This window comes from Brassica napus, chromosome C3 (assembly GCF_020379485.1).
Source record: "Brassica napus cultivar Da-Ae chromosome C3, Da-Ae, whole genome shotgun sequence".
Taxonomy (NCBI): domain Eukaryota; kingdom Viridiplantae; phylum Streptophyta; class Magnoliopsida; order Brassicales; family Brassicaceae; genus Brassica; species Brassica napus.
In genome coordinates, this window is record NC_063446.1 from 11,708,016 (window position 1) to 11,730,827 (window position 22,812).

Below are 22,812 nucleotides of genomic sequence, written 5' to 3' on the forward strand. Positions count from 1 at the left end.
AAATAAACCTACCTATTTTAATGTTTGTCTTTTCCAGTTAAATTAATGAGTTTTCCTTAATGAAATTTAAACTTAATGTCATTAAATGAACCTAAAAATACATCATATTTAACGTAGCTTATTACGGATGAGTACGGCCCAATAATGAACCTGAATTTGATTTTTACGAAAACGTGAATCACTTGACTTATGTAATATTTAAAATATATTAAGTACAATATAACAAATGCATATAACCTACCTATACTTTAGTTTGAAATGATCATGCTCAAGTTTTATATAGTCAACTTACATCATGCATCGATCGATGTACAATAGTCAAACCACCTATAGTTTTCGTTTTCTTTATAGGATCGATGTATCAACCAACCAATCATCCCACAGATTTTCTAAGCTTTATTAAAAAACAAATCAATAAATACAAACTCAAAATCCAATATCTTCTATTAATCAAAACATAATATCTTCAATGTATCTTTAATGTACCTATTAAGTATAGAAACTGTAACCATAATTACACTAATTATAAGAATAGATTTGATTCCAACCAATTGATCTATTACTTCGGTAATTGATTTGCTTGCAGAAGAGGAAACAATAAATTTAAAATTTATAAGAATGTAAAGATATAGATATTCCAACCAATTGCCTATATTTGCGTATGATTTTCGCATAATAAGCTTCAAATTGAACATTGAAAAGATAGAGAAATTTTTTTTAATATTTTATCGACACAGAACTTAAACAAAACGAAGAGTTAAAGGTAATTTTTTTTGTTACACTTTCCGGAAAAAATGGTTACAACATGGGCTTTCATAATATGACATTTTAACATATTAATGTTATGGACATTTAATAATTATCTTGACGAAAAAAAAGACTATAAATAATTTATTATTAACAAAATTATGAAATTATTTACAATTTGATGACTAATTCATCACCCATTTTAATATGTTAAATTTTTCATGGAAGTTTAAAAATCATTTTATTTTCTTTAAACATGTATAATTAATTTATAATCTTTTATGCAATACTAAGTAATGATATAATATTTCTTCATATTTTACATTAATAACCATTGTTTTTATATATCGTCTACAATTCTCTAATTACGTCTATTTGTTCAATTTTGTATATGATATCGAATATTCATCATAAATAGATGGTTTAAGATGCCAAAAAAATATTTACTTGGTGAATATAATACATCAAATATTACAAATACATCATTTTGTTAAATAAATAACCAAAAACCGAATTCATATCCGCGCTGGCGCGCGGGTCAGGGTCTAGTAGTATGTTAAAACAACAATGAAATTAATCAGTTTCTGGATTTCACTTGTTCCATAATGTCTTCTATGAGTAAAATGATGTTAGAATGAGAAGAGCCTCCTTCCACAGCCTTATGTGCTACTTCGCCAACCTCTTTGGCTCTTCTTCTTCTCTCCTTAGCATCATCACCCTCACCCATTAACTCCTCCTCCTTTTCTTCTTCTCTTCAGTAAAGATATGACCGAAGACATTCAAATACGTTATTTCTTTGGTTTATCTTCTTTTCTTTTTTTTTCAATTCCAAAAAAAAAAGATAAACGAAAGAAAATAACGTATTTGAATGTTGGTTCAAATCCCTAAATGTGTGGGATATGATCTATTATCTTAAATAGAAACAATAGAATAAAACATAAAATCAAGGAAAAACATGTATTTGAATATATTGACTTTTATCCCTAAATGTATAAAGTATGACTGAAGACATTACATCATGTATTTAAGATCAATCAAGAAAATTGTTTATTTGAACGATGATTTCAGTTCCTAAATGTGTGGATGTGACCGAAGACATGAAAACGCATTAATATATTTAGGTTCTAATGTATTGATAGAGACTATACTATTGAAGATGTAAATTAATCATGTTGATTCTTTTTGCCAACAAACTAATCACGTTAAGTCGCGTTCTCACCTAGACTAGTTATATACTTATATGTTTAATTAGGGTTAAGTAATTATTTTCAATTAATTTCTCCGAGAACAGTTGACTCGTAAATCAGTCAAGTTCGTGAATATGATCTGTCGTTTATGATATACTTCTAGTTTTTTTCCCATGAAATTAAATTAAAATAATCGTGGATTACGCGTATCAAAATAAATTGTCGTGTATAATACGTGTTTAGAATCTTATTGTTTTAGAATTAAACTTTTATATTTTGTGGGTTTCAATTTTGAATAGCCGTAACAGTATGGCCCTTGTATAGCAGCATATATAGCATGCATAATATGCACATGACGTACGTACGTGCGAGTGAGTACACACATATGTCGTGTTAGTGGAGAGAATGCATTCTTTCAGGAGCTGTATATATGGGCTAATGAAACATAGGTTAAAGGTTCCGATGCCCAAGCGAATAAGCAAGCAATGGTCAAACAGCAACCGATCTCATTTGATTCCCTTATATAAATAAAAACCTAATTAAAAGAAAAAGAGAAACACACTAAGGGAAAATAATAATTAAACTTACAAGACTTGTCTTACAAGTTACAAGACATGCTCCTCCACAACAAAGCTGTAATAAAATTTATAATAAAAGACCGCGTTTTGTATACAGTACTATTTAAATATGATCAAAGCCGCACAAGATCCATCAGCTCCTCTCATCTAAGTTTTGATCATATAATCAAACGAGGAAAAATTTTACTGGGAAAATAAAGTTTGCAACTAAGTCTTAAAAAGAAGATTTGTGATTAATTCTTAAAAGAAAGAAAGATTTGTAATTGAAAGTTACAGAAGATAGTAATGGATAGTTCAGGTCCAAGAGAAAGAGGAGGGGCTATGAAGCTGGTGATTCTGAGAGTTGGTGTTGCACTTGCACTATCAGCAACTGGTTTGATCTTAGCCATGTTCGTTTCCCGGAAAGAAGATAAAGAGGAAACTTCTTCTACAAGCAATAAAGAGTCGTCTTTATCACCTAGCAGAAACAACGATGGAGAGGAAGAAGAAGAAAAAGAAAAAGAGAGTGAACTGGAGAGGAGTAGGAAGCTCAGGAGAAGAGTGAAGCAATTACACCGGGTTGTAATCGAGAAGAGCAGGAAGATTATTAGCGTGGAAAAGAAGTTATTAAAGTGTCTTCATGAACTTGAGAAAAAGGACAACGTTGTGAAGGAACTTGAAGATCAAGTGAAAGGTTTGGAAGCTAACCTTGATGTGTTGCTAGAGGAAAAAGAAGAATTACTGAGGAAGTCAAATTCAGAATCAGAGGTAACTTTTGACTATTAGGATACAAATTAAATTATTCGATTTCTTTTTCCATTTTTTTTATCGGCAATTATTCGATTTCATGTGATGTTGATTGGCTTGTTGTTTCGAAGATGGTGAGTGTAGAAGATCATAGAAGGGTCTTAAAAGAGCATAAGGATTTGAAGACGGAATTGATCTACCTCAGATGGAGATATGCTTGTTTGAGGCACAAGGTGATGAGAAACGAAACCAATTATAAGGGTGCTCTTGCATTGTCGACAGTAGTAGCTGATAGGAAGCATGAATGGGGGAAGAGGACCAAGAGGTTCATGAAGAAGCTGAAGATATGTGTTGGAGGGCACTCTTGGAAGGTGGAGCCTAATTAAGAAGGGATGTTTCATTCAAGAAGATCTTGTTCTAGCGTGTAAATGAAACAGTCTCTTGCTTCACATAAATTTCAATGTTTTAAGCATTTCTCCAAAATTCCTTAGTCATGACAATGTTTTTTCTTGTAACACTGACTTATTATCTCCTCCCTCCGTTCTACAAAGATAAATTTTTTAGTATTTTCACACCTATTAAAAAAACACATTAAACTACCGTAATAATATCATTTTCTGTAATTTTCAATAATTTTTAACAAATAGTAATTCAATAAAATCAATTTTTTTAAAAAAAAAATTTACAATTTTTTCATAGAAAACACAAAAATGCATCTTTCTGAAACAATTTTTTTTCTAAAAAATTTATCATTAAGGAATGGAATGAATATGTAATAATTATCAACAATTCAATTCTATCAGTTTTATGAAGATTCAACCACACTGAATCGTCTTATTAATTATTTAAAGATCTTCAAGTTCTTTTCTCCATCGTTAATCAAACTACTCAATTAAAATTGGCTCCACTAATCATAAAAATGATTTATGCAATGTTATTGTGGATGGTTTTATACAAAATAGACCTCCAATGGTCACAACTAGAAGCTAAGCTTGCGTAGGTTAAACGTAAAGCTGTCAAATGGGCGGGCTAACCATTGGTCGCCAATGTCCAAATATAAATGGGTTTAATTTGGTGACATCTATTTGTCCATGCAGATTATAAATGGATAAGAATCACATGACAAATAGGTAATGGGCGTTAATGGATTTGGACTATGTGGACATGGACGGTCCAATGGTCACAAAAAGCTAAAGTTTCTAAAATCTGAGTTTTCCCGCCAAAATCGCAAAATTGATTTTTTCCGCTAAAATCTTAATATTAAGTTTTTTTTTGTCAAAACCATAAAATCAAGTATTCCAGCTAAAACCGCAAAATCAAAATTTTCGCCAAAACCGCAAAATCGAGATTTCTTGCCAAAACCGTAAAATTGAGTTTTCTCGCCAAAACTAAAAATTGATTTTTTCCGCCAAAACCAAAAATCGATTTTTTCCGCCAAAACCGGAAATCGAGTTTTTCCGCCAAAACCGCAAAAACGAGTTTTTCCGCTAAAACCGAAAAATTGAGTTTTTCCGCCAAAACCGCAAAATTGAGTTTTCCGCCAAAACCGCAAAATCGAGTTTTTCCGCCAAAACCGAAAAATCGAGTTTTTCCGCCAAAACCGCAAAATCGAGTTTTTCCGCCAAAACCGCAAAATCGAGTTTTTCCGCTAAAACCGCAAAAATCGAGTTTTCCTGCTAAAACCGCAAAAATCGAGTTTTCCCGTTAAAGCCTCAAAATCGGGGTTTCTCGCCAAAATCGGAAAATCTGGTTTTTTTGCTAAAACTGAAAAAATCGATTTTCCCCGCCACAACCGCAAAATTGACTTTTTCCGCCAAAACCGCAAAATTTAAACTTTTCTTATATGGTCTATTATGGACTCTATGGCATCCCATTTAAACATGGGTGTTAGTGAGTCTAGTCCTTAATGGACGGTTCTTAACGGACATGGTCACTTTCTGACCGCAAACAATAAATGGACAAATGGATATGAGCTAATGGACGTAGACTAACCCAGTTTACAGCTCTAGTTAAACGGTTAAACCCATTGATCAAGTAATAGAAGCTTAGCTTGAGTGGTTCTCTTACCGTTTACCCCGTGTTGCTCGAGTTGTACGATCCAAGAAAACCATCTGCTCTTCTTCATCGCTTTCCATTGGTAACTTGCTCGCCTATTAGCTCTGAAAGTTCACTACTTTCTAGAAATCTGACGACGATACACATTTTTAATAATTTTTATTTATTTTGTATTTTTTAAGAACCTTGTGTAATACTAGGAGTCTAGGAGGTCCTCTAATCTCATGCATGTAAAAAATGAACTACAATATACTGTATGATTTTTTCTGTTATTTATTTATAACATTCATAATAGCCAACTAGTACTGAATTCTTTTTTCCAACCCTGAAATTTCAGTGGAAGGATTTGAACTCTGGCCTCCCATAATCTAAGAGAAGTATTTCAGTTACCATAAACTGGTTAAGAAACACATGTTCTATAGTATTGAAGCCAAAACTTTTGGTTACGTAAGTGTTGCGCCTATTTGGAACTAGAGTAAAGAAGAGTGCTAGAACACGAGATGGAGTATTGAAAAAAAAGTAATTCGAATTGAGACTAGGGAAAATATTGGAGCTTAAAACTCACATTTGACAAAAAGAAGAAGATAATTTGAATAAAACTTACATAATATATCAAGACAACAATGTAATCAGTTTCTGGATTTCACTTGGTCCATAATGTCTTCTATGAGTAAAGTGATGTTAGAATGAGAAGAGCCTCCTTTGTCCACAGCCTTATGTGCTAATTCTCCAAGCCCTTTGGCTCTTCTTCTTCTCTCCTTAGCGTCATCCGAATCACCCATTAACTCTTCCACTGCTTTCTTAACTCCCTCTTTATCCACCAATACTCCTATTTTCTCCTCTTCACCCCATATCATAGGCTCATCGACCCCAACTCTAACACCGGATTTTAACACCTGCACGACCAATTTCTCATTGGAGAATTGGTCAGCAAATAGCGGCCATGTAAGCAGTGGTAGACCAGATGTTATCCCCTCAAGAGTTGAGTTCCATCCACAATGGGTTAAGAACCCTCCTACAGACACATGTTGAAGAATAATCATTTGAGGAGACCATCCTTTGATGAGAAGGCCTCTCTCTTTGATTCTTTCTTCGAAACCGCTCTCCAAGATCCACTCAGCTAGCTCATCATACTTCTCCCAGCTTCTTATGACCCAAATGAAAGGTCTTTTGGATTCCTCAAGGCCTAGCCCGAGCTCCTTGAGCTGATCCAAGGTAAGATTGCAAATGCTACCAAGGCAAACATATAGCACTGACCCTTCTTCGTTAGAATCAAGCCATTTAAGACAATCTTCTTGGTTAATGTCTGCCTTCTTTCCCCTCTCAGCTTGATCTGCTCCCACCTTGTTGCACAAGGCAACAGGTCCAAGGGTCCATACTTTACCATCTCTGGCCTCCTTGAGTTCTTTGACATAAGCTGGTTCGAGCTCTTCAAAGGTGTTGACGATAACACCAAAGGATGTGGTGTCCGCCTCGTCCAAATTGCTAAGCACATCTTTCCAATCTCCCTCAGGATGTGTATCCACAGGAGCTTGAAGTTTTGTAAATTCAACTTTGTCAGGGAAAGAGGGAAGGAGGAAATACTCTTTGTCTGACTTTATATTCTCCAGCATCTCATGGTTATTGCGTAAAACATGCATACACAGAAGACAAAAGCTAGAAAAGCCATGGAAAACGATCTTTGGTATATTCAACCTCTTAGCAATTTTGTTTGTATAAAACAAACACATATCAGAAATGATACAGCTTGGTTGAGGTGTCATCTCATCAATAAGCTTCTGGACCGGTTCTTCGAGCATGTTAACCGCTTTAAGAAAAGTTGCCATCGACCCCATCGACTCAAGAAAATCTACGTTCTCTTGTCCTTCTGGTAAACCAGCTTCTTGATGTGGAAACTTGACATGCACCAGGTTGATGGACAAGCCAGACTCGATGGCACGGTGTAAGACGTTTTTGAACCTCGCTGCGTTGTTAGGAGTTGTGATGATTGTTATGGCCACACCACGCTGAGCCAAAAGCTTTGCAATATCGACCATGGGAATCATGTGGCCTTGAGCCATGAAGGGAAAGAGAACAAAGTGAAGCGAAGAATATGAGTGGTGGCTAACTTCAGAAGCCATGACTGCTAGTTTTTGGTTTGGTCTTGAGCAATGAGTGTGGTGCGTAAGCATATATATATATATATATATATATGTGCAAAAGAATCGTGTATAGTAACAAATATATTAGAGGAAGGAAAAGACCTTGACCAAAGTGACATAACTTATAACTGGTAAGAAATCATTTTAAATATGGTTGCCAATGATAACTTAATAAGTACTGGACTTTCACTGAATACTTTCATTACGTATTTTGTATTTCTTGACTATTTTGTATATTTAGATTTGCTTCTTAGTAAACTTTTACGTGCTGGCATAATTATGTATTTGGAATTAGACTCTTCCTTTTTTTCACAAATTTACAGTATATCCTTCCTTTTTTTCACAAATTTACTCGCCCGTCGTACGACTGTCAAAATTTTCAAAAAGAATAATGTTATAAATCATATTATGGATGTTCATAACCGGTCCGGTTGATAACCGATCCAATGCTAGAGAGAGAGAGTCGACCGTGAGTAAAGAGAGATAATCGGCATCTTGCATTTTCCTTATTAGATTATGATTTGTACTCTTTCTATATTTGTATTTCCTTTCTTTAGTCTTTCCATTATTCTATGACGGTGTAATTCCCTATATATAAAGAGCTCCTTATGTTTATGAATAATACAGAAACATACAGATTATATTCTCTAGTTTCACAACACGTTATCATCACGATAGACTCTAAATCCCTAAGCTAAACAATCTGCCTAAAACTCTATCCCTAATCGGCGATAATCCTTACCGGCGAACCATCCTAATCCCGATCGCGAAACCTTACATCCCGATCCTTGTTTGCAATCTGTTCCCGATCATCTTCATCTTAAGGCGTTCATGATCCTAACTCAGACGATCTCGGCTTGTTCAACCTTTAGCTCGTAAACAAGATGATCTCAGACAGCTCGTGGACAGCTCGCGACCTGATCAGCACGTTGGACAGCTCGCGTTCCCGATCTCAGCAATCAGACAGCTCGCGACAACACCAGCTTGCGTTCTGATCAGTTCCAGCTTGCGGTTCATCTCTTTGGTGGTCCATTCAACCCTACTTGAGGTTAACGTAATTCGAAACCTTAAAGAGAACCCATAATCGAATTTGATTGTTTGATAAGAATCGAAACCATAAAAACTACAAACCCTAATAGTATGATCTAATGTTGAAATCAAAACCATAGGGTAATAGATCAAAACCCCAATGAGTAAATCGAAGCTCATAATCATAAGTTCGATACCCCAAACCCTAATCAAGATTGATTGTTTGATCAATTAAAATTGAAACCTTAATGGTTTTGAATCTCAAAACCCCAATGATCTAAGATCAAAATCGAAACCCTGATATCCATGATCCTAGCCGCATACATGCTTATTGCATGAATGCATGAAATCAATTTTATTTAAAATCCTAATACTAAAACACATTCGATTTTATAAACCCTAATTCGAAATCAAATTGATTGATTGGATGAATTAAAATTGAAACCCTAATCTAATACTTTGAATCGAAATTGATTGTTTGAATGATTGTATGTTTGGATATAGTATGCTAGCCTTGATTAGTTAAAACCGTATTGAATTTGATCACATAGAAATCGATTGCTAGGATTGATAATCTCATTCTTGAATTTGGTTGTTTGAATTGATAAAACCGATTGAATGATTTTCAAATTGAAGTCGTATTGATTGTTTGATCGAAACCCTAATGTCTTGAAATTAAAATCGAATACTATCTTGTTTGATTGATTAAAACTGAGTGCTTGAATTGAAATAGAAATCGTTAGCTAGGTTAAATGATTTATGCATTCTCGTCTTGATAATGATCCGGCTAGTATTGATAGTTTTCATACATTCTCGAATGAACCCTAATTGATGCATTGCTCGACTGTTTGATTGCAATTACACATTGAACTCTTAGAAAACCGTTTGCTAAGATTGAAAACGAATGACCATTGTATTGATTGCATTGAAACCGTTTGCTAAGATTCTAGCCGTGCGGCTTGTTCGCATCATGCATGCATAATAGTACGAACTGATTGCATATAGAATCCGAATGCTAAGATTGAACATGTATGCATCATTTACGAATGACCTATTTGCATCATACTTAGAATCCGGATTGCTTGAGCATATTGATTGCATTCGCTTGAACACTTTTAAATCTAAATTATGAAACATATGATTTCAGATATCGAAAATCAACAATTTGGATTTTGCTGCCCTAAATCTCTCTGGAGATAGTTACTTGCAATGGACACTTGATGCTAAGATCATCCTAAAATCCAAGGGACTCGGTGAATGTATCACTGAGGGCAATAATGCAAGTGAGAAAGATAGATACAGTGCAATATTAATTATACGCCATCATCTTATTGAGAGTCTCAAAGATCAGTATTTGACTATTGAGAATCCTCTAGACCTTTGGACAGAGTTGAAAACGAGATATGATCACCAGAGAACGGTGTTATTACCAAAGGCTATGTATGATTTGAGGAATCTCAGAATCCAGGACTTCAAGTCCGTTGACGAGTATAACTCGGCCCTGTTTAAAATAGTTTCAAAATTGAAACTGTGTGGTGAGGATATAACGGATAAGGATATGCTTGAGAAAAACCTTTTCCACCTTCCACACAAGCAATGTGTTGTTACAACAACAGTACCGTGAGAAGGGCTTCACAACTTATGCTAATCTGATCTCTTGTCTCTTGCTCGCTGAGCATAACAATGAACTGTTGATGAGAAACAGTGAATTGAGACCTCCTGGAACAAACCCATTACCTGAGGCACATGCGACCGTAGAGGCTAAGAAAGAGTCGAACCATGTCCAGAGTGATAGTCAACACAACCGTGGTCGTGGAAAATGGCATGGACGTGGTGGTCGAGACCGAAACTCGTTTGGTCGAGGCCAAGGCAACTCATATAGCCGTGGCTCCTATGGAGGCCGTGGACATGGGCGAGGCCGTGGTACATCTTTCAAGCCACAAAACTCGACCAAATCCGTGTGCCATACATGTGGTATGGATAATCATTGGGCTATGACATGTAGGACTCCCAAACATCTCGTTGACCTCTACCAAGAAAGTTTGAAAGGGAAGGATCCTGAAGCTCATATGACTTATCAAGATGGTGAAGATGATTTCAATCATGACCAAGACAATCTTATGGATTATGAAACTTTAGATTGTTTAAAAGAATAAAGTTGAATTCAACATTTATGTTTTCGTGTTCTTTGCTTTATGTTTTCTATGTTTTGATTGCTTTGAAATTATTTTATTAACGAATGAAAGTTTTTATATGAAGTCTCTAATGTATCATTCCGGGTATAGCCAGTCTCATATAGGGCTACGGCCAGGCTAACATCCTATTGCCTAAGGGTACGCATCTAGAGATATCTGATGCATTGTATTCACCCAGCTCTAAGAGAAGCCTATTGAGCTTTAAAGACATTCGAATGAATGGCTTTCATATTGAGACTAAGGGCGAAAGAAACAAAGATTTCCTTCAGATCATAGAGATCGTCCAAGGCTATAAGAAAGTCCTAGAGTCTATACATGCGCTCTCTACTGGCCTTTTACTATGCTAAGGTCGGAATGATAGAGACCAATGCTGGTGAGTTCACGTTCCAAACGTTTAATGATTACTGTATGTCCATGGAGGTAAGTGTGGAACACTCCGTGGCACATGTACATACACAGAACGGCTTGGCAGAATCATTCATAAAACGAATTCAGCTAATAGCTAGACCATTGCTTATGAGGTCTAAGCTTCCGGCCACAGCTTGGGGACACGCGGTCTTGCACGCGGCCGAACTGATTCGTATCAGACCGTCTAGTGAACATAAATATCTCCCATCACAATTGCTTACGGGTCATGAGCCAGCCGTATCCCATCTTAAGACATTTGGATGTGCCGTCTATGTGCCAATTGCACCACCACAGAGAACAAAGATGGGACCTCAAAGGAGAATAGGTATATATGTTGGATATAATTCTCCCACGATTATAAAATACCTTGAACCAACTACGGGTGATTTATTTAAGGCCAGGTATGCGGATTGTCACTTTGATGAACGAACATCCAACATTAGGGGGAGATAGCAGTAAACTGGTAAAAGAAATTACATGGAATCAAACATTCTTATATTGGCAAGATCCTCGGACTCAAAGATTGTGATTTAGAAGTCCAAAAGATTATACATTTACAAAAGATATCTAATCAATTGTCAGATTCCTTTGCGGACCCGAAAAGAGTGACTAAGTCATATATACCAGCTGCTAATGCACCAATCAGAATTGATGTTCAAGAGGGACACAATCAAGTTGCTACAGAGTCTAGACAACGTTTGAAACGTGGTAGACCAATAGGTTCCAAAGATAAGAACCCTCGAAAAACTAAGAAAAGTGCAGATAACGAAACCAAGGTTGTTAAAACCCTAGACACGACCGCGGCCGTTCCTAAATCCCGGGACTTAACTGCGGCCGATCCCAAAACCCTAATAGCGATCGCGGGTGATCATGAATGCTTAGATGCGTCCGGCCCTGATGTATCTAATACTTATTCTTGGGACGCCAAGATTCAAGGTACTGAAGGTCCTGATAATAATGAGATCCCAATAAACTATGTCTTGTCTGGGATACAATGGAACAGAAAGAATGTCGACATTGATGATATATTTACATGCAATGTAGCACTTGAAATCATGGATGATAATGTGGATCATGACACTCACGTCTATTTATGAGTGCACTCAACGATCAGATTGGATCAAATGGAAAGAAGCTATAAATGTGGATTTAAACTCTTTAAAGAAGAGAGATGTCTTTGGACCAATAGTCCGGACACCTTATGATGCTAAACCAGTCGGCCATAAGTGGGTCTTTGTGAGAAAGAGAAACGAACATGGTAATGTCGTTAGATATAAAGCACGGCTTGTTGCACAAGGATTCTCACAGAGACCAGGAATAAATTATGAGGAGACATACTCCTCTGTGGTGGATGCTACTACTTTTAGATTCCTGATAAGTATGGCTATAAGAGAAAAAAAAATTAGACTTGCGGTTAATGGATGTTGTAACTGCATACTTATATGGGCCACTGGATAATGAGATTTATATGAAAGTACCAGAGGGTATAGAGTTGGAAAAAAAAAACGAGTACTCGAGAACAACACTGTATAAAGTTGAATAATTCACTTTATGGATTGAAACAATCATGCGGAAATGTGGTACAATAGACTAAGTGAGTGCTTAGTGAAAGAAGGATACAAGAATGATCCGATCAGCCCTTGTATCTTTATAAAGAAATTCGGCCAGGGCTTTGTGATCATAGTAGTATATGTTGATGATTTAAATATCCTAGGAACTTCTGGAGAAATCTCCCAAACAGTTGAATATCTTAAGAAAGAATTTGAGATGAAAGATCTTGGAAAAACAAAGTTTTGCTTGGGATTACAGCTTGAGTACATAAGAGATGGAATCCTTGTGCATCAAATGGCATATACAGAAAATGTACTCAAGAGATTCAACATGGCCGAGTCTCACCCCTTATCTAACCCCATGGTCGTGAGGTCTCTCGGCCTGGACACTGATCCATTCCGTCCTAAGATGGACGATGAAGATGTCCTTGGTCCCGAAGTGCCATATCTCAGTGCCATAGGAGCTTTGATGTATCTGGCTAGTCACACACGACCAGATATATGTTTTGCCGTGAATCTATTGTCTAGATTTAGCTCTTGTCTAACCCAAAGGCACTGAGATGGGATTAAACATATTCTTCGTTACCTGCAAGGAACGATAGACTTGGGTTTATTTTATACTAACCAAAACAAAGAAGGTTTTGTTGATTTTGCTGATGCAGGTTATTTTTCGGATCCACACAATGCTCGATCACAGACAGACTACGTTTTCACACATGGTGGAACGGCCATATCATGGTGTTCCATGAAGCAGACGATCGCGGCCACATCTTCAAACCATTCGGAGATCTTGGCTGTTCATGAGGCCAGCCGCGAGTTGTTCAGAACAGTGGGAGTAATACGTGTTGTGATATCTTGCATATTTCCATTATCTTATCCATTCGTCCATGTGCATTTTGATCATATAGACTAGGATTTAGCCATGTTTAGGTTGCATTTTGCATACATGAGTCTCTATTAGGTACTGGAGTACCACATGAGGTTATTGGAGACATTCGAGTGCATTTGGAGCTCAAAAGAGGTGAAAAGGTGACCATTGGACGAACCGAGCATGGGAGCGACCTCCCGGAGCGACATCACGAAGTCGCTGTGTCCCACTTCTCAGAGCGACCTTCCTAAAGCGACGCCATGAAGTCGCTCGCGTTCTCGTTACTCCGAACAGTCTTAGATGACCCTGGAGCGACCTCTCAGAGGGACCTACCAAGGTCGCTCCCGATCCAGAGCGACCCGTTGGAGCGACACACCAAAGTCGCTCGGGACCTCTCGCCCGGAGACATCAAAAATCGGCCCTGGAGCGACACCTGCAAGTCGCTCCGCGTTATTTTGCTGCCGAAAATCATGATTTCTCAAGGACCTTTTTGCAATTTATTTTGGACGTTTTGCACTTGGAAAAAGCTATGTTTTAAACATTTTTTGTAGCCGGTAGGCAGATTATCTTTTGATCTATTGAGAAATACACAAAAACTCTCTGGAGAAGTTCATCTCTTGGATTTTGATTGTTATGTTCTTGTGTTCTTGTTGATTTCTTATCTATTTCTCTACATGATTAATCTGAAATCCAATATGGGTTTAAGAGGAATCATGGAGATTAGTGAGTAATCACCTTTTGAATTCATGGGTTAGGGAGATCAAGGGTGATTAGGTTAGTTCTAGGATGTTTTAGTGTAGATCATTCTTGTTCCTTGCTAGTAGAGTATTCATAATGCATCTTCTGAGTTGGCCACTCAAAAGTTGATCAATAGACATTTCCCACCCAAAAGGTGTTTGATGAAATGCCTGAGACAACTCTCCTAGGCTTTTAGTATACTTTGCCAAAGACATTTGTTGTTAAAGGGCTAAGATAGCTAATAGACTTGTTAGTAATGATTGCTTTCATATTATTCAACCAAAGACATTTGATGTTTGAGATATGTTAGCAAATGAGCATTCATCTAGACATAGAGCTTGCTTAGAATTGTGTCTAGGCTTAAGGTCGACAGTTTGATTGATCATTTGTCATCCTTAGTTCGAAACTTGATCACCCAAGGTCTAATCCCTATGCCCATGAGTTTTCTTTTCCCTTAGTCAAGAAAGTATCATTCTGTTATTGCTTTCTAGTATTAGTAGTAGTTTAAAACTCATCTAAATCATTGGTTGCACTTAGATTAAGTGAGTATTTGCATTCTCGGTGCTTTGATATCCCTCAGAACTGGTTCGACAATCACTATACTACAACATTTGTCTTAGGAGCCTTGAAAACTCCTAACATCAAATTGGCGCCGTTGCCAAATTCTAAGTAGATTTAAACATTGAGATTTTGTCACTTGCTTGAGACTAAGTCATTTTAATTTTGTTTTGTTACTGATTCTTCTTCTTCACCTACCTTTCACTTTCAGGTGTATGAACTTGAGGAGCAGGGGTCCATCAAACCTAGTTTCAATAGTAGCAGACATCAGAGCTTTTGAGAGGGAGTGTGCTAGAGGTAGAAGAGAAGAAGAACACCAAGTCCACTTGGATATTGATATGGCAGATCCACCGCAAGGGGCAGAACACCAACCGCGGGCAGCTCGACCCATTGGCACTTACGACCGCCCCAACATACATGGTCATAGATTGGGAATCCGAGCACCGGCTGTAGTAGCCAACAACTTCGAGATCAAATCAGGACTCCTCAACGTGATTGAGAACAACAAGTATCATGGCTTGGCTCTAGAGGATCCATTTGATCACTTGGACAGGTTTGACAGCTACTGTGGGTTGTCAAAAACCAATGGTGTGTCCGAAGATGCTTTAAAGCTCAAGCTATTCCCTTTCTCTTTGGGGGATAAGGCACGTCAGTGGGAGAAGTCTCTACCCAGCGACTCTATCACCACTTGGGATGACTGCAAGAGAGCATTCTTAGAGAAATTCTTCTCATCCTCAAGAACTGCTAAGCTGAGAAATGAGATCTCCAATTTCCAACAGAAGAACTTGGAAGGATTCAGTGAAGCCTATGAGAGATTCAAGGGCTACCAAGCTCAATGCCCACACCATGGTTTCTCTAAGGAGAGCTTGCTGAGCACATTCTACCGTGGTGCTCTTCCTAAGTACAGGGCCAGACTGGATACAGCTAGCAATGGGTTCTTCTTGGGAAGAACTGAGGAAGATGCAGAGGAGCTGTTTGACAACATGGTAAAGAGTGATGCAGTCTACAGTGGAGACCACGACAGAAGCAGTCGAACAGATGATAAGCAGACGAGGAAGGAGTTGAAAGCTCTACAGGATAAGATAGACATCCTCCTTGCTGATAAAGCCACACAAGAGCAGCTGCACTTTGTTGGTAACCCAAGCCAAGATACACCACCTGTTGTCCATGAGGTTGAGGGTTTGGAAGGTCAGGAAGAGCTGTGTTTCATCAACAACAATGGTAGCTGGTACAAAAAAGAGCCCAACTTTCAGTACAACAACTACCAACAGAAATCCTATCCCAACAACCAACAGAGTGGTTATCCGCCTCGAAACAACCATCAAGGCAGCTATCAACCTCAGCAAAACCCCTCATCTGGTTCCTCTGCTCCTCAAGAGAGCAGCACTGACACCCTGCTGAAACAAATCTTGGAGTCTCAGACTAGAAGTGAGAAGCATGTTGGTTATGAGTTGAAAAACCTTCATTCCAAGATTGAATGGAGATACAATGAGCTCAACAACAAGTTCTCACATCTTGCTTCTACAGTCAAGAATTTAGAGAATCAGTTTGCTTCCATGAACACTCACCAGACTCGCCAACAAGGATCTCTACCTGGAAAATCTGACCAAAACCCCAAGGAGGCCAAAGCTATCACCCTTAGGAGTGGTAAGCAGTTACCTCCTACAACCCTCACCAGGGATGCTGAGAAACTAGGTGAGGAGGTGGCCATCAACTTAGATGATGAAGTGGTGATTGTTGATGAAAAAATCAATGATGAAATCTTGGAGAAGATTGTGGAAGCCAAGGGTAAAGGAAAGGTTGGGGAAGAGAAGAAAACAGTGAAGGATGGTGAAGTTCTTGCTCCAGCAAGTGAGAATTCTTTTATTCCTCCTCCCTATGAACCCAAACTACCATTCCCTGGTAGATTCAAGAGGCAGCTGCTAGAGAAGTACAAGGCTTTGTTTGACAAGCAAATGAGTGAAGCTCAGGTTGCAATTCCCATCATCGATGCTTTCATGTTGATTCTTCCCCATGAGTGCAGTGCCATCATCCAAAGGCTTGATGTTGCAGAGAAGTTAGAGGATCCAGGATGCTTCACACTACCTTGTGCTCTTGGACCTATGGTATTTGAGAAATGTCTCTGCGATTTGGGAGCTAGTGTCAGCGTGATGCATTTGTCTGTTGCAAAGAAGCTTGGATTCACTAAGTACAAGAAGTGTAGACTCTCTCTGGTGTTAGCTGATCGTTCAGTGAAGTACCCTGTGGGCATCTTAGAGGACCTACCTGTGAAGATTGGAAGGTATGAGATACCTACAGATTTTGTGGTGCTTGAGATGGGTGAGGAGGCTCACGAACCATTGATTCTTGGAAGGCCATTTTTAGCTACATCAGGAGAAATTGTTAAGGTGAAAGAGAGCACGATTGATCTCCATTTGGGTAAAGGGCATGTTCTCCACTTTGACATCAAGGAGAGAATGAAGAAACCAACTGTGTTCGGGCAAGCCTTCTACATTGAAGAGATGGGCACTCTTACTGATGAGCACCTTGAAGAGTTACCACCTGAGGACGATGAGGAGGGAGCATCTCCCTCTACTCATTCTCTATAGAAGGTAACCCACCACTTTCTCTTGTATATACCATTTCGTTTTTGCATATTAGTTTTCTCTTTTTGGGTATCTCTCTCTCCTTGACAACACAGAGACTGTGTCATTTAAGTTTGGGGGAGGTACCAAGTATTTGATCACGTTTGCTTTGATGATTTTGAGTCTCATGCATTGCATTATACATATATATTTGCATAAAAAAAAATAATATCATTTAGTTTGCATCATTGGCATTTCTAGGAGAGTCTAGAGCATATAGGTTGCATTTACTTGCATTGGGAGCAATGATTTGAAATGCCTTGTAAAGAACATTACTTTGCACTTGAATAGCTTATGCACCTCTCAAAAACACTTGTATGCTTCGAGCCTTGAAGACTCTTCCTGAAACTTGTTGATTGCTGAAACTCAGTCTTTGAAGCCAACTACAACCTTATTTGAACTGAACGAACTTAATGCTTCTTGCTCATGGTCCCTTGTGTACTGAGTCATGGCTATACACACTTGAGTTGTCACATCCTTTATGCCAATCTTATTTTGACAAACTCTAGTGGTAGACCACTCCCAAAACATTTCCCTTCTTTTAAGCTTTCATTGTTTGATGAGTGAGGCCTTCTTCGGAAAGTCTTACATGTGCATAATGTTGAGAGTATCGGGAACACCAATGCTTGATCTTCACTTTTGCTAGATTGGACACTCTATTGTCTAGCTATAGGTGGGGGGTGAGAGTTGTGATTATGATTTGGGAGCAATGAAAAAGGAAAAGAAATGACTCTTTGTGTTTAAGTGAATTGTCTTATTGGGATAAGAAGAAAAACCTCTAGCTCAAGTTATGAAAAGTCTTGGCCCCCATCTAAAAAAAAAAAAAAAAAAAAAAAAGAGAAATAAAATATAAAAATAAAAGAAAAAGAAAGAAAAATGGGGCTAGCAAAGTTGTTAGGAGCTAAGTAATGTTTTGAGGTTGTGGAAAATCCCTTGTAGATTTCAAAGAGAAGGAGTTAAAGTTTTTAGGATCTTTTGGTGAGAGATGTGAGTTGGGTTTGATATTTGAGAATGATTGTGTAATTGTATGATTGGGAAAAGGGTAGAACAATGGAGATTGAGCATTGTATGCATGAGTTGATCCCTTTCTTAGATATATTATGTGCAATGTCAAGGCTACTTGTTTTGAGAGTAAACCACTTTAAAAGATCATGGATTTTGAACCTCTTGGCCCACTTGAATAAAAGCTTTCCCTTACTCAACCAAATGATTTGGACCAATTGACCATTTGCAAGAATTCACTTGATGCTATGCTTAATGAACTTGAGAGTTGGCTGATTTGCATGTGTGAATGCATGATGATGAGTGTAGGGATGAAAAGAGTTGAATAGGCCTAGAGAAGCTAGAGTATAATAAGAGAGGGTGTACTAATGCTGAATTTAGATGTTGATTTGAGTGCTTTGTGTGTTTCTTTTGGCTATGAGCTCTCACCTTCAAACCCCTCTCCCTATGAGTTCTAGAAAGTTCACTTGTGGACAAGTAGAAGAACAAGTTTGGGGGAGTTGATATCTTGCATATTTCCATTATCTTATCCATTCGTCCATGTGCATTTTGATTATATAGACTAGGATTTAGCCATTTTTAGGTTGCATTTTGCATACATGAGTCTCTATTAGGTACTGGAGTACCACATGAGGTTATTGGAGACATTCGAGTGCATTTGGAGCTCAAAAGAGGTGAAAAGGTGACCATTGGACGAACCGAGCATGGGAGCGACCTCCCGGAGCGACATCACGAAGTCGCTGTGTCCCACTTCTCAGAGCGACCTTCCTAAAGCGACACCATGAACTCGCTCGCGTTCTCGTTACTCCGAACAGTCTTAGATGACCCTGGAGCGACCTCTCAGAGGGACCTACCAAGGTCGCTCCCGATCCAGAGCGACCCGTTGGAGCGACACACCAAAGTCGCTCGGGACCTCTCGCCCGGAGACACCAAAAATCGGCCCTGGAGCGACACCTGCAAGTCGCTCCGCGTTATTTTGCTGCCGAAAATCATGATTTCTCAAGGACCTTTTTGCAATTTATTTTGGACGTTTTGCACTTGGAAAAAGCTATGTTTTAAACATTTTTTGTAGCCGGCAGGCAGATTATCTTTTGATCTATTGAGAAATACACAAAAACTCTTTTGAGAAGTTCATCTCTTGGATTTTGATTGTTATGTTCTTGTGTTCTTGTTGATTTCTTATCTATTTCTCTACATGATTAATCTGAAATCCAATATGGGTTTAAGAGGAATCATGGAGATTAGTGAGTAATCACCTTTTGAATTCATGGGTTAGGGAGATCAAGGGTGATTAGGTTAGTTCTAGGATGTTTTAGTGTAGATCATTCTTGTTCCTTGCTAGTAGAATATTCATAATGCATCTTCTGAGTTGGCCACTCAAAAGTTGATCAATAGACATTTCCCACCCAAAAGGTGTTTGATGAAATGCCTGAGACAACTCTCCTAGGCTTTTAGTATACTTTGCCAAAGACATTTGTTGTTAAAGGTGCTAAGATAGCTAATAGACTTGTTAGTAATGATTGCTTTCATATTATTCAACCAAAGACATTTGATGTTTGAGATATGTTAGCAGATGAGCATTCATCTAGACATAGAGCTTGCTTAGAATTGTGTCTAGGCTTAAGGTCGATAGTTTGATTGATCATTTGTCATCCTTAGTTCGAAACTTGATCACCCAAGGTCTAATCCCTATGCCCATGAGTTCTCTTTTCCCTTAGTCAAGAAAGTATCATTCTGTTATTGCTTTCTAGTATTAGTAGTAGTTTAAAACTCATCTAAATCATTGGTTGCACTTAGATTAAATGAGTACTTGCATTCTCGGTGCTTTGATATCCCTCAGAACTGGTTCGACAATCACTATACTACAACATTTGTCTTAGGAGCCTTGAAAACTCCTAACATCATGTTGTACTCTTTTTCCTTCACCATAGTTTTGTCCTACTGGGTTTTCCTAGTAAGGTTTTAATGAGGCAACATCTAAAGCGTATTACAATCTCTGTATGGTTATGACATCCAAAGGGGAGTGTTATAAATCATAATGTGGATGTCCATAACCGGCCCAATGCTAGAGAGAGAGAGTCGACCGTAAGAAGAGAGAGAGAAAGAATCGGCATCTTGTTTTTTCCTTATTAGATTATGATTTGTACTCTTTCCATATTTGTATTTACTTTCTTTAGTCTTTCCATTATTCTATGACTATGTAATTCCCTATATATATAAAGGGCTCCTTAAAGATATAGATTCTATTCTCTAGTTTCACAACAAATAATACTTTTTTTAGATATTTTTGCTAAATTCTGGTAAGTACTTGATAAACACACAAATATGATCAACGTATGTTAACTTAAAACAATATTAGTAAATTATAAACATATATTTGTAAGAAAAAACTGCAAACCAAACATCTCTAGCAATGACGTAATCAATTTTTGGATTGTGCTATTAGTTGCGATATATCTTCCAAGAGGAATGTCATGTTAGAATGAGAAGAACCTCCTTCATCTACAGCTCTGTGAGCAAATTCTCCAAGCTCTTTGGCTCTTCTTCTTCTCTCTTTTGCTTCATCACTTTCACCCATTAGTTCTTCCACTGCCTTCTTCACTCCTTCACTATCCACCAACACACCTATTTTTTCCTCCTCTCCCCATTTCATAACCTCTTCAACCCCAGAGCTTACACCGACTTTGAGAACCTGAATAACCAGTTTTTGGTTGCAGAATTGGTCTCCAAACAACGGCCAAGTGAGCAATGGAACACCCGAGGCGATTCCTTCTAGAGTCGAATTCCATCCACAATGAGTCAAGAATCCTCCGACAGAAGGGTGTGAAAGGATAAGCACTTGAGGTGCCCATCCTTTTATAAGAAGCCCTCTCTCTTTGATCCTTTCTTCAAAATCGCTCTCCAAGAACCACTCAGCGAGCTCATTATACTTTTCCCAACCTCTTATGACCCAAATAAAAGGTCTTTTGGATTTCTCTAGACTTAACCCGATCCCCTTCAGCTGAGACAGAGGAAGATTGCAGATACTTCCAAGGCAAACATATAGAACCGACCCTTCTTCTTTAGAATCAAGCCATTTAAAACATTCATCTTGATCAATGACCGCCTTGTTTCCCCTCTCGGCTTTGTCTTCTCCTAACTTGTTGCACAAGGAAACTGGTCCAATATACTTTCCAGGCTCTAGCTTCTTTGTAGTCTTCGACGTAAGCAGCCTCTAAATCCTGAAATGTATTGAGAATTACACCGTATGACGTGTTTTCTGCTTCGACCAATTCGTCCATAAACTCTTTCCAATCTCCACTTGCATCTGCATCTACGGGAACTTGAGGCTTTGTAAATTCAACTCTGTCTGGAAAACTAGGAACAAAGAAGTACTCTTTGTCGGAATTTAAACTCTTCAAGATCTCCAGGTTTCTGCGTAGAATAGACATTCCATTGAAAACGATCTTTGGTATACTGAACGTCCTTGCGATTTTGCTTGTATAAGGCAACAATAAATCAGAAATCAAACAGTTTGGTCTAGGTTTCATCTCTTCTACCAGCTTCATGACAGGCTCTTCAAGCATGTTAACCGCTTTAAAGAAAGGCACCATCAGCTCCATGGAGTCAAGCGAGTCGATATTATCTTGTCCTTCTGGCAACCCAAATTTTTGATATGACAAGTCTATATGCACTAGGTTGATGGGCAAACCAGACTCGATGGCACGGTTTAAGACATTCTTAAATCTCCCTGCGTTGTGAGGCGTGGTGACAATTGTTATGGTCACACCACGCTGAGCCAAGAGCTTTGCAATATCAACCATGGGAATCATGTGGCCTTGAGCCATGAAAGGGAAGAGAACAAAGTGAAGAGGAGGATGATATTGGTGGGGTTTTGGGAAGCAATATTTGGTTCCAAGTCAATAATTAAGGACCGTTCAAGTTTTGTTCTACTTGGATATTGTGGGTGTGTGATCTTGAGGTTATATAAGAAGAATGGAGATAAAAAAAAGGGCAAATCTCTAAAATAGCACATTTCTAAGTTTATATCACAAAAATAGCATTCAAAAACTAAAATGACCAAAATAGCACATTTCTAAGTTTATACTTTGAAAATTTTAATTTTTTTATTTTTCAAAATTTGAAATCTTATCCCCAAAACCTCATTTCTCAACTCTAAACCTTAAACCCTAAACTCTAAACCCTAAACTCTAAACCCTAAACCCTAAACTCTAAACCCTAAACCCTAAAATTTAAACCCTAAACCCTAAACTCTAAACCCTAAACCCTAAACCCTAAACCCCACCCTTTAACTCTAAACCCTAAGTTTGTGACTTTTGATAAAACATTAAGTGCTATTTTTGTGACTTTTGACCTTGAGTGCTAGTTTGGGAACAAAAACTTGATTTATTGATATTTTTATCTTT

General features: G+C 38.0%; 2 protein-coding genes, 1 non-coding gene and 1 pseudogene across 3 annotated transcripts; 1 reads left to right on the plus strand and 3 right to left on the minus strand.

The window, feature by feature from the left end:
* The first annotated feature begins 2,797 nt into the window (after positions 1 to 2,797).
* On the plus strand, positions 2,798 to 3,624 carry LOC106453690 (protein CHUP1, chloroplastic-like). Its single transcript, XM_013802622.2, has 2 exons — positions 2,798 to 3,259; positions 3,370 to 3,624. Exons 1-2 carry the CDS (start codon positions 2,798 to 2,800, stop codon positions 3,622 to 3,624), a joined length of 717 nt encoding a protein of 238 aa, XP_013658076.2.
* A 1,404-nt stretch (positions 3,625 to 5,028) lies between these two features.
* LOC106443521 (UDP-glycosyltransferase 73C12-like) lies at positions 5,029 to 7,868 on the minus strand. Its single transcript, XM_048752511.1, has one exon. It carries the CDS (start codon positions 7,462 to 7,464, stop codon positions 5,923 to 5,925), a length of 1,542 nt encoding a protein of 513 aa, XP_048608468.1. The 5' UTR covers positions 7,465 to 7,868; the 3' UTR covers positions 5,029 to 5,922.
* Positions 7,869 to 15,526: 7,658 nt separating this feature from the next.
* On the minus strand, positions 15,527 to 15,633 carry LOC125584725. Its single transcript, XR_007321634.1, has one exon. It is a non-coding gene; the product is annotated as a small nucleolar RNA R71 (small nucleolar RNA).
* Positions 15,634 to 20,714: 5,081 nt separating this feature from the next.
* LOC106364201 lies at positions 20,715 to 22,275 on the minus strand (annotated as a pseudogene).
* Positions 22,276 to 22,812: the final 537 nt, after the last annotated feature.